Genomic DNA, 12,592 nt, shown 5'->3' with positions numbered 1-12,592 from the left:
TCCCAGGCTAGCTCCTAACTGAATAGAATAACCAGCACCAGGCCCAGGAAGCAGAGGGCTTAAATCCCGGCCGGAAATTGATTAACTGCTGCCAGCTGAGCAAGTCTGCTGCTGCACCAGAGAAGGGATTAACCCTAAATGTGTCTAAAGGAAAAACTATGTTTAAAGTGCATGGTCCAGATGGTAAGGTAAGAGCTGGCACTGAGCTTGTCCCAATGCTCGTGTCAGTAGGGTTAATGTCAGTTTGCTTTTCAGCTGTTTCTGACTCCTGGTCAGGTGTGTCCGGTTTGGGACCACTCCCAGTCCCTTTATATACCCTCTTCTACCAGCAGAGGTTGCCGGTTATTCTCTTTGCCGTCTGAATGCTGAGCTAGGAGGTGGAAGAAGCTGCTGAAAAACCTTTGTTTAAGTTGCTGGGGTGGCTGTGGTCTTGGTAATGACTACAACAGTTTGTTGTTGTGTTTTCCCCCTGTCTATCTTCCTTCCCTGGTGTTTTGTTTCAGTGCAGCAGTGGGGCTAGCGTACCTTACCTGCCCACTCACTAGCCAGCACTATTGTAGGGTCATCTCAGGGCTTTAGGTTCCTGCTCGGTGACAGGTGAGGAACCTGAATAGGGACTGCCTAGAAGTGCAGGGTACAGTGGCAGGTAAGTGAAGGAGGTGTCCATCTTACCTCTCACTAGTATCAGAGCCCACCATTGTTAAAGTGTGCTCCGTGAACTCCTTGTTTGTCATGGGGTGACCCCTGTTGTGTGTTTGGCCTCACACTGGACTTTCCCCTAGTTCGCACCATGACAATAACATGGCTTAAATGTCTTTTCTTTAGTTCAATCGATGGGAGTCCCAGGCATTGGTGCCAACTACCTGAATACTCAGGTGGCGTCCAACTGCCTGAGCTGTCTTTTAAGGCCAGGGAGTATGATATCCCTGGAGCATGCCGGTTTACGATAGAAAGAGCAGAGAGAGTCAGCTGAGGTAGAAGGAAGACAAGACACAAAGCCCAACACTGGATCCAGCGTAGATGAGTGACTCAAAACGTCTATACAGTGATTAAACATATAATGGCCTAAACTAAAGGTGGCCATACACATTACATGAATTGCAGCTGTGCAATGTGACTTAGCAGAACTAATGTGTATGGGGGGGCCTTCAGAATTTCACCATGATTTTGGGATAAGCACCCAATCCTAGTTTACATCCTCACCTGTGCTCACTAAATGATCGGTTAATTAGTGGGTGTGTATAAATAGAAACCCAGCACCCCAGACCTTCAGTTGAACTGCAACTTGACCTCTGACAAAATGCCAAAAATCCACGCTGCACCAAAGCCTTGATTATCAAGAGGCTGAAGACCAGATCCACTGCAGAGGTGGCTGGCACCTTTAATGTGTCTCAGCGTCAAGTACAAAGAATTAAAAAAAGATTTGAAGAGACTGGAGATGTTTTTGACAAGCCCAGGTCCGGCAGACCCCGCAGGACAACTGCTCAGGAGGAACGTTTGTTGGTTAGAAAATCCAAAGCCAGTGTAATACTATTGTATGTTTGAGGATTTCGATAGCGTTAGGGCAATGACAGCCAGAGACGAGTTTGTGGTACAAGATGTTTTTATGATATGTAACCACGGTAGATACACAACGGAAATACACAGTATAACAAACACAAAAAAATACCTTTCTGAAACGGAGCGAAGGGGATTCCCGGGGCCACGCACCGGACTCCCCCAGGGAGACCACCAGAGCGAACCCCTATACAGGGACTGTCCGGCAATCAACCCCGGAAGGCCTAAATGCGGTGCAGCCGGGACACAAGGGGCAAGCGGTAAAGTCCAGAAGTGTCCGTACGGAATGAAAGTCCAGAATGGTTATGAACCGGAAGAAACCGGGCAGACGTGCTGACAAAAGACGGCAGACGGAGTCCGGGCACAGTTTGAAGAAACCGGGTATGGTCCAGAGTCGGTCGGTAGATTTCCAGGAGGATCCAAAGGTAATCAAGTAGCAGCAGCAGCAAAGCAGGAGCACACAGCAAGCAGTATACTCAGGCACTGGACTAAGCTTAGAGGCGGCCTTTTAAGCAGCTGGACAGGAAGTAGGGCAACAGAACACAAAACTCCATGTTAACTGAGGGCAAGCTTTTTCAAAAGAGGACTGGAAAACCCGGAAACCTGACAGCCAGCCCCTCTTCCACTGCAGCAGAGCTCCAACAGGCCTGGTCACCTTAAGTCCCTGTGTCAACTAGAACAGTTTGTAGGATTCTGTCTCAAAATGACCTCCATGGTCTAATCAGTGCCCAGAAGCCAGGACTAAACAAAAGGCAATTAAAAAAACATGTGGCAGTTGCCAAGTCCAACAGCCTGCTAAACAGATGGACGCTGGAAAAATAGCAGAAGTGGATTTCTCTGATGAGATTTCAGTTTAATTACACCACAACCACCGCAAATACTGCACGAGACCTACTGGAGCCCGTATGGATTCAAAATATACCCAGAAAACAGTTAAGTTTGGTGATGGAAAGATCATTGTTTGGGGTTACATTTAGTATGGGGGTGTGCGAAACATTTGCAAGGTGGAAGGCAATATCAATAGCCTAAAATATCAAGAAGTATTAGCTACCTCTTACATTCCCAATCATAAAAGGGGTCAAATTCTGCAGCAGGGTGGTGCTCCATCTCATACATCCATCTCTACAACAAAGTTCCTCCTGGCAAAGAAGATCAAGGTGCTCAAGGACTGGCCAGCCCAGTCACCAGACATGAACATCATTGACCATGTTTGGGGTAGAATGAAAGAGGAAGCTTGGAAGACAAAACCAAAGAATCTAGATGAACTCTGGGATGCATGTAAGACTGCATTCTTTATGTGTCGCGGGCGGAGGGGTTGGGAACGACGCTCGCCTGGAACTGCTGGTGCTCGGGTCCGGTGCTTCTGCTCCTCGGTGGCTCGAGCACGGGGCCGGACCCGGGGGCTTGAGCAGTGCCTCCTCGCCCACGAGTGAAAAGGGGGAGGTTTGTGGTGGGATGTTTGGGTGTGTCGGTCGTGACGCCACCCACGGGTTGTGGTGATGGTGGGCACCAGCGCTGCTGGTGACGGAGGATCCCGGGAGCGATGGCGGAGAGCAGCTAAGGTGTCGACCCGTGGGTAGGGGCTTTTGGTCCCGGGGCCCCGGTTGGGGAGGTTGGGAGGAGGTATAGGTGCAGGTGTCGATGCGGGGAGGCAGCGTGGGCGCGGGTGCAACGTTGCCTCAACACGTCAGACTATCCCCTACCCTTGCAAACTTCAAACGGAACCTGAAAACGCACCTGTTCCGAAATGCCTACAATCTACAATGAACTCGCTGCCGCCCGACCACCGTGCGGAGCTGCCGCCCGACCACCGTGCGGAGCTGCCGCCCGACCACCGTGCGGAGCTGCCGCCCGACCACCGTGCGGAGCTGCCGCCCGACCACCGTGCGGAGCTGCCGCCTGACCTACACCCCACCTATTGTCTCCTCCCCATAATCCTATAGAATGTAAGCCCGCAAGGGTAGGGCCCTCTTCCCTCTGTACTAGTCTGTCTACTGTAACTTGTATACGTATTTTGTATGTAACCCCCTTCTCATGTACAGCACCATGGAATTAATGGTGCTCTATAAATAAATAATAATAATAATAATAATAATAATGGCACTGTTGTACTCACTCAGACACAGAAGGACAGAGTCTCTGGTAAACCAAACGGCTGGATGGACGGGGCCCACAGCCGGCTGCGGTGTTCTCACTCTCCCCGGACGGGTTGATGGCGGCTGTCGTTTTCCTGCACCTGTGTAAGTGTGTTTGACTCCCATGGCTTCCCACGGGTAGTCCGCTCCCTGGCGTGTATGTGTCGGGAGAGCCCGTTTTGCCCGCAGGCGCTGGCCCTTGGATCTCTCGCCCTTGGCGGTGGCACTTATCCGGACGGGTTGGGCTGTTGCCTTCTGACGGGACTTGGTTGGGAATGAACCCCTGAGGTCCAGACCGCAATCAGAGAATGTGACCTTTTCGGCGGCTCCTAGCCTAGTCGGGGTCTGAGTACCCTGCCTTGGTGCTTGGCTTCAATCTGCTCCCCGGTTCGGTACCGGCGGGCCACCGCCCAACCCCGGTCCTACGGTTCCGCTGACCTACACCACCTCCTGCAGACGCCACCACCATCTGCCGACCTTGCTGATAGTGCCTGGGCCCCAACCCAGACACCGACAGTTTTTACTCCTCTCACTTTCACTGTCTAACACAATCTACAGTCTTTTCCCGCCTCCAGGCCTGTGAACTCCTTGGTGGGTGGGGTCAACCGCCTGGCTCCGCCCCACCTGGTGTGGACATCAAGTCTGGAGGGTGGCAACAAGGATTTTTGGTTGACTGATGTCACCTACCCAGGGGAAGGGGTGTGTGTGTGTGTAGTGTACTGTGACCCCTGTGGTCCAGGGCGTCACACTCCCCCTTGGTAAAACGCAGACCGTCCGCGGGCTGCCCGTCCATCACCGGTTTTATTTTCTGTAAAAGATAAATAACAGGGAAAAACAACGGTATACATTTTTGTCAAATCTTCCCTGACGGGAGGCATGTCACTTAAAACGTTGCAAACGGTAATAAAACATTTTTAATAACAACGGACGGGTCCCAGTTCTTCCGCTTTCCCTCCCAAACAACCTAAACCTTGATGCTGCACCTAAGAAGCGGGCAGCACCCCTTTTCCCCAGTCCGGAAACAGGAACCTGGTTCAGGTCGCCCAAGTGAGAACGGTTACGGTGTCTCGCACCCGGCTGTCATTCAGAGGGCCCCACGTCCAAGGGGACCCCTGCCTTGGAGGATGGTCACCGGTCCTGGTGGTGACCGGACCCCAGCCTGCTCTGCTGCGGGTCCTCCCTCCAACCTGCCTCTCCGGAGGCGGTTAACGGAACTCCAGCCCGGAATTATTTACAAGCCCACAAGTTCATAGGCTGGCCTGCAAGTTCTTGGCCTTGTTCATGATTTCTCATGTGGGATGGGGCTTTTAGGGGTTAACGGTGACAAAGGGGACAGGGCATGTCCCAACGGGGACGGGGCTCTTCATAGCCAACGGGCTACCACAAACAAACTGTAGGTCCCACGGGGACTTGCTGTAGGGTCTCAACGGGGACTGTCAGTTGGGTCCGAGGGGCTATCCACAACACTTAACTCCGGTACAGCTTCCTCCTGCAGCTTTCCCACAGTCCACCACCGGACAGCACGAGCTCCCAATGACACCCTCACTCAGGGGTGACACTGTCCCACAGGACTCCATTTTCAGCTGCCGGCGGTGCGGGTACGACTGCTCCTGCAGCCGGACTCCTTAATCTTGAGGGCCAACTGGAACATCAACAGGGTCCTCACGGGGACCGACAGCAAGGTAGCCGGGAACCGCTACCCTTTTAACTTTTCTTTCCTAAACAGCAATCTCGTGGCGCAGCTGCCGTTGCCGCCGCTCCCAGTGTAGAGCACCTTCTGCTTGCTCCGGGTCGGCTTGTGTGGGGGACGGGCCCAGCCGGAGTCCTTCCATGCCGACTACGACCGGCGCCTTTGGTACTGAGGGACCCCGCTGTGACGTGGCCTGCTCTGCCTCTTGGCAGCTACATCCCCGTCGTGCCTCAGCCGAGGCCGGGTGTCTGGGAGCGGTGGACGCGACTTGCGGTGCTGGCCTCCGGTCGAGGGTTGCCTCCGCAGTGGTCGGGTGGACTGCCGGTGCCGTCGTCATCTCCGGTGCGGCTGGGATGGAGGCCGAGACGGGTGCCAGGATGGTGACAAAGGTAAGACTCGGGCCTTTTTCCACAAATGCTGCAGGCTCCGCTACCGGTGACAGGGGTAACGGGTCGGTCGGGGCGTTGGCCACGGGCAGGGGCAGTGAGGGAGGTGGCGTGGTGGATGGCAGCAGGCCGGGCCCCTCAGCCGTATCGACCGATCCCTTAGGGACATAGGGGAGTGGGTCGCTTACCCGCTCCTCTGGAACCACCTCCACTTCGGATGCCCGAACGATCATGACCAGGCCCTTCTTCTCCGACGTCAACTCCGCCATCATGGAGTGGACCATGGCCTGGAGCTCCTGGCACGTCTTGCTGCTCGGTCCAGGAACGTGTTGCGGCAGAGTCCTGGCGTCCCTGCACTCTGCAGCGCTAATTACATGCGGCCATTCTTCATCCGTCCCCCCTCGGTTCTCTCTGGTACCTCCTTCTCTCGGGGGCGGGGGTTCACTTTCGCGCCTTCCCTGCTCGGGGAAGACGACTCAAGCGGGAACTTTCGCGCCCAAGATGGCGGAATTTCAAATTTTTCGGCCGGACACCGCCGGCGGGGACTGCAAGGCGCACTTCTACTGGTAAGTAGACAGGTAGGATCCTGTTCACAGCGCCAAGTTGTCGCGGGCGGAGGGGTTGGGAACGCCGCTCGCCTGGAACCGCTGGCGCTCGGGTCCGGTGCTTCTGCTCCTCGGTGGCTCGAGCACGGGGCCGAACCACGAGTGAAAAGGGGGAGGTTTGTGGTGGGATGTTTGGGGGTGTCGGTCGTGACGCCACCCACGGGTTGTGGTGATGGTGGGCACCAGCGCTGCTGGTGACGGGGGATCCCGGGAGCGATGGCGCAAAGTAGCTAAGGTGTCGACCCCTCCGTGGGTAGGGGCTGTTGGTCCCGGGGCCCCGGTTGGGGAGGTTGGGAGGAGGTATAGGTGCAGGTGCCGATGCGGGGAGGCAGCGTGGGCGCGGGTGCAACGTTGCGGTGCAGCGCGGTGCCGGATGGCAATGTTGTACTCACTCACACACAGAAGGACAGAGTCTCTGGTAAACCAAATGGCTGGATGGACGGGGCCCACAGCCGGCTGCGGTGTTCTCACTCTCCCCGGACGGGTTGATGGCGGCTGTCGTTTTCCTGCACCTGTGTGTGTTTGAGTCCTATGGCTTCCCACGGGTAGTCCGCTCCCCGGCGTGTACGTGTCGGGAAAGCCCGTTTTGCCCGCAGGCGGTGGCCCTTGGATCTCTGGCCCTTGGCGGTGGCACTTATCCGGACGGGTTGGGCTGTTGCCTTCTGACGGGACTTGGTTGGGAATGAACCCCTGAGGTCCAGACCGCAATCAGAGAATTTGACCTTTTCGGCGGCTCCTAGCCTAGTCGGGGTCTGAGTACCCTGTCTTGGTGCTTGGCTTCAATCTGCTCCCTGGTTCGGTACCGGCGGGCCACCGCCCAACCCTGGTCCTACGGTTCCGCTGACCTACACCACCTCCTGCAGACGGCCACCACCGTCTGCCGACCTTGCTGATCGTGCCTGGGCCCCAACCCAGACACCGACAGTTTTTACTCCTCTCACTTTCACTGTCTAACACAATCTACTGTCTTTTCCCGCCTCCAGGCCTGTGAACTCCTCGGTGGGTGGGGTCAACCGCCTGGCTCCGCCCCACCTGGTGTGGACATCAAGCCTGGAGGGTGGCAACAAGGATTTTTGGTTGACTGATGTCACCTACCCAGGGGAAGGGGTGTGTGTGTGTGTAGTGTACTGTGACCCCTGGGGTCCAGGGCGTTACATATGCATTGTATGAATCATTGTTGAACCGCAAGGATGCAGTCCTTCAAGCTCATGGAAGTCACACAAAATATTAAATATGGCTCTAATAGCACCACAACTTCACCAATGTTATGCAACATATATTTGTATTAGAAGTTAATTACTTGTTTGAATTTCACATTACTTTATGTGGGCGACAAAACTTTTGTCTTGCCAAAATCTGACCTTTCTGTGTTCATTAAATGATCAATATTTCAACTTTGCAGCAACTTTATTCTCATAACCTAAACGAAATTTAGGAGGGTTTCAGCTTTCAAAAGAGTAATTTATAAAACCAATGGATGAATTTAAAGTCAGGTTATAAGCTTTTATTCACATAATATGGATAAGCGACAGAACTGTCAGGGAGTGTAGGTGATCGACTTATGATTGCTAAAAATCCCTTTAAATACTAACTGGTAATGCTGCTTAATTGCAAATTGTATACTGAATAATCTGTATGGGTAACAAAGGGCATTGGCTTGGGTGACCAGCACTGTCACACCGGGGAGGGGAGGACCACTGGTAAGTGATGCAACGCAAAGGGTACGCTATGGGAATGGATGGCCCTGGCGCTAGGGAGAGAGGAGTGGGGTCACACACTCACCTGAGGCTGATCCCTGCACTCGCTAACGTCCCTAGTCAGGTCCTTTCCCATGTACCAGAAATATCTAAAAAAATGACCCGCACATCCAACAAATGTGAACAGGTGCTAACTGAAAAAACATAGTAACTATAAATGCATACAGTCGCACACTGAAAAAAGCCAAAAATGTACAAGGGAAAATATGGCACTGCAGTACTGCCAAAGAGAGATATTTAGTTTATGTATTGGCCAATGCATGTAAGCCCGGAAACCAATGGCAAGGTATATCTCTGTAATCCAGGAACCTAACTTAAATGCCGCTATCTAGGTTAAAAACATCCGTATCTGGGAAAAATGCCACTATGTGAACAGGTGCTAACTGAAAAAAACAGTCAGTGTGCAGCTGTATGCATTTATAGTTAATATGTTTTTTTCAGTTAGCACCTGTTCACATTTGTTGGATGTGCGGGTCAGTTTTTTTGATATTTCTAGTGAGTCTCTTTCTGACTGAGCACTCCGCCCTAAGACCTAGCTATGTTCATAACCATTATAGCAGGGGTCTAGCTGCCCATACATGGAGGTTTGTAGTCCAAATAGTGGCATTTTGCCCAGACACGGATGTTTTTAACCTAGATAGCGGCATTTATGTTAGGTTCCCGGATTACAGAGATTACCTTGCCGTTGGTTTCCGGGCTTACATGCATTGGCCAATACATAAACTAAATACAGTGGAACCTTGGTTAACGAGAACAATCCGTTCTGGGACTGTGCTTGTTAACCAAGTTACTTGTTCAGCAAAGCAAGAGATCCCATAGGAAATCATTGCAATGCAGACAATTCCTTCCACAACTTGTTAAATGTCTCATCCTGGTCTCCTATTGTGCCATTCTACACATGCACAAACACACAAGCACGCACGCACACATTATATGCTCACCTTACCTTCCATTCCATCGCTGGTCTCCTGGGACTTGCTGTTCTCCAGTACAGGATGTATATCTGGTAACCATCGCGACAAGGGAGGAACTTCCGCATCCAGAGCACTGACGTCAAAGGCAGGAGCCGCTTGCCTCTGATTGGCCAGTGCGCTGCCTTTGAGAAGCAGCTGACAGCCGAAGTTCCTGCCTCGTCGCGATGCCTGCGGATACACATCCTGGAGCGGCGAACTACAGGACCCAGGAGGGCGGCGATGGAACGGAAGGTACACCTATTATGCTCACCTTATCTTCCGTTCCATCACCAGCCTCCTGGGTCTTGTAGTTCACCACGAGGTTTCCTCCCTTGCCGCGATGTACCGGCGAACTACAAGAACCATGAGGCCGGCGAGGGAACGGAAGGTAAGCATAATGTGTGTGCGGACATGTTTGTCTATGTGTTTTTTGTGCGGACTGCAAGAGCGGGTCAGAGAGCGGTGGATGTACGGAACCGGAAGTGTGTGCGGTGAGGATTGTGCTCGTACAGCAAAGCTTTCCCGTAAACCGAGTTACAAATTTACAGAAAGCTTTGCTTGTTAAGCGAAATTCTCGTTAACTGGGTTACTTGTTAAGCGAGGTTCCACTGTATCTCTTTTGCAGTAATGCAGTGCCATATTTTCCCTTGTACATTTTTGGCTTTTTCAGTGTGCAGCTGTATGCATTTTATACTTTCCCATGTACCGTCACATGCCTAAGCCCTCGCAGGCTCTGAACTTACCCTGACTAGTGTGAAAGCCAGCGAGATATGAGTCTCGCCGCTACAGTAAAACAACAACAAGAATGTAACACAAACGGGAAAGACACAAAAAAGTAATTCTCCACAGCTACTTAAGCAGCAAGCATCTCAGCTGCAACAGATACAACACCTCACCTTCTCCAGAAGCTCCTTCAAAGTGGTCAGTTATAGAATGAGCTGTAGCCGGCATAGGAGAGAGTGAGGAGTGAGTTTATATAGAAGAAGGGCATGGCTACAGCTGAAATTAAAAGCTACAAGTCAATCTCAGCAGGACAGAAACGAGACCTTAACCCCTTCATCATCAAATGGAACAAAATACGCTCCTACTCAGGATAAGCAAATTCTAAAACGGATCTGCAATCAACCAAACGTTAAGACCTTCTAATCTCCAGTCCCCTCGAGGTCTCAGCAGGGGGCGACACACTCAGCAAAAACAGGTACAAGTGCTATTATGGGCTCATGGCATTCAGTGTCTTGTACAGGCTGGTGCGGGAAAAGACGTCAGAGCACTAGTCAGGCTCATAATGGATTGTTTAGGTATGTAATTATCATTACTCCATAGCAAAGTTGAAACCAAAGGTAATCTATGTGTATTTTGCCTTATCATTATGTAATTAAAAATACAGACTATCCCTTTAACTTCAGATTCTCACACTAATCAAAATAGCTGAATTAGAAGAGCCGAAAAGTAAGGGGTACTTTGCACGTTGCGACATCGCTACTGCGATATCGTCACGGTCAAATCGAAAGTGACGCACATCCGGCGCCGGTAACGACGTCGCAATGTGTAAAGCCTAGATGCACCGATAAACGATCGCAAAAGCGTCGTACATCGGTGATCTGTGTAGTGTCGGACATTTTCATAATGTCGCACCAATAGGAGATACGATGTTGTTCCTCGTTCCTGCGGCAGCACACATCGCTGTGTATGACACCGCAGGAGCGAGGAACATCTCTTTACCTGCCTCCACCGCCAATGCAGAAGGAAGGAGGTGGGCGGGATGATTACGTCCCGCTCATCTCCACCCCTCCGCTTCTATTAGCCGCCTGCCGTGTGACGTCGCTGTGACGCCGCACGACCCGCCCCCTTAGGAAGGAGGTGGTTTACACGGTGCCATCATTTAGATAACATTTCCAGATATTGCATACTTGTCATCTTTTTGAAGCGGTAGACTTTTTTCATGGACTCTTCCTTTTTTAAAAGCCTAATTTCCGCCCAGTGAATGTGCGTCTATGTGCCAGTCCTTTATCCCCTTGGCGGACAATCCTGGTCTCATGCACAGAGAATTTTCGGAAACGCTGCTTCCCTAGGATGTTTCGACATTATTCTACAAACTGAGAGGTTTCCCCTTTTTCTGGCATGTATGAGTATCAGGCATATCACCGGGCACATTCTCTTACCTGAAAGTCCTCTGTAGATTCCTCTAGGAAATGCTCCAGATCCCGATCTTCTGGATTGTACTTGTTATGGAGCTTGACCAGCAGGGTGAGGCATCTTCCATAATGAGTCATCTGTAACCATACGAGTCTGACATCAAACCGCCATTCACAACTATGACGTTAGGACAGTGCGCAATGAAGTGTTGTAACTTTTTCCGGCATGAGACTTTATTATACCGTATTCGCACTTTGCATTGTAATAACATAATTGCCGTCATTTTATCACTATACTTATCATATAAAATTCTGGTGCATTTCCCCAAAACAGTGCGGTCCCTGCAAAAGTCATAGCACAGGTCCAGGTAGGTACTAAGAAAAGTGCTGCAATTATCACAACTGGGCAAAAATCAGTGGTTATGGTTTGGGTATGTGCATTTTAAGGAGTTAATTTGAGTAGGTCTACCCCAAAAAAAAAAAATAATTAAAATGCCTGAAAAAAATAAATTGCTCAAAAAAACTCTTTTTATTCTATTCTATTTAGAACTACTTTGTTATTGTGTTTGCATTTTTTTTTAAATTATATGTTTTACTAGCTGTACTACCCGGCTTCGCCCGGGTTAATAACTGTTGTTAACAAAATAGAATGTATTAACGCCCGGGATAGTAACTGTCTCTCTGTTTCTCTCCCATTCTCTGTCTGTCTCCCCCTCTGTATATATCTCTCTGTCTCACTCTATCTCTTTCCCTGTCTGTCTCTTTCCCTGTCTGTCTCTGACTGTCTCTGTCTCTTCCTCCGTCTGTCTCAATCTCTTTCCCTGTCTGTCTATCTATCTCTTTCCCTGTCTGTCTATCTATCTCTCACTTTCCCTGTCTGTCTCTTTCCCTCTCTTTCCCTGTCTGTCTCTTTCCCTCTGTCTCTTTCCCTGTGTCTGTCTCTTTGACTGTCTCTTTACCTGTCTTTGTCTGTCTCTTACCCTGTCTGTCTCTTTCCCTCTCTTTCCCTGTCTGTCTGTTTCCCTGTGTCTGTCTCTTTGTCTGTCTCTTTACCTGTCTGTGTCTGTCTCTTAACCTGTCTCTCTCTTTCCCTCTCTTTCCCTGTCAGTCTGTCTCTTTGTCTGTGTCTGTCTTTTTGTGTCTGTATCTTACCCTGTCTATGTCTGTTTCTTACTCTGTCTGCCTCTTTCCCTGTCTGTGTCTGTCTCTTAACCTGTCTCTCTCTTTCCCTCTCTTTCCCTGTCAGTCTGTCTCTTTGTCTGTGTCTGTCTTTTTGTGTCTGTCTCTTACCCTGTCTATGTCTGTTTCTTACTCTGTCTGTGTCTGCCTCTTTCCCTGTCTGTGTCTGTCTCTTTCCCTGGCTGCATTGTGACA

At 50.9% G+C, this 12,592-nt stretch overlaps 1 protein-coding gene across 2 annotated transcripts in view; it reads right to left on the bottom strand.

Moving 5' to 3' along the window:
- Positions 1–12,592, bottom strand: part of CFAP99 (cilia and flagella associated protein 99) — a 105,189-nt gene that overhangs the window by 80,130 nt on the left and 12,467 nt on the right. Inside the window, exon 2 of one of the 2 annotated variants that reach the window (XM_075332985.1) lies at positions 11,246–11,356. In XM_075332985.1, coding sequence (XP_075189100.1) covers positions 11,246–11,356 — 111 coding nt within the window. Of the gene's footprint in view, positions 1–11,245; positions 11,357–12,592 lie in introns of those variants that run through there. The other variant, XM_075332998.1, reaches the window with a different exon arrangement.

Source organism: Anomaloglossus baeobatrachus, chromosome 1 (genome assembly GCF_048569485.1).
Source record: "Anomaloglossus baeobatrachus isolate aAnoBae1 chromosome 1, aAnoBae1.hap1, whole genome shotgun sequence".
Lineage (NCBI taxonomy): Eukaryota > Metazoa > Chordata > Amphibia > Anura > Aromobatidae > Anomaloglossus > Anomaloglossus baeobatrachus.
Note: the sequence above shows the minus strand (reverse complement) of the source record. Positions and strands in the feature narration are given on the sequence as shown.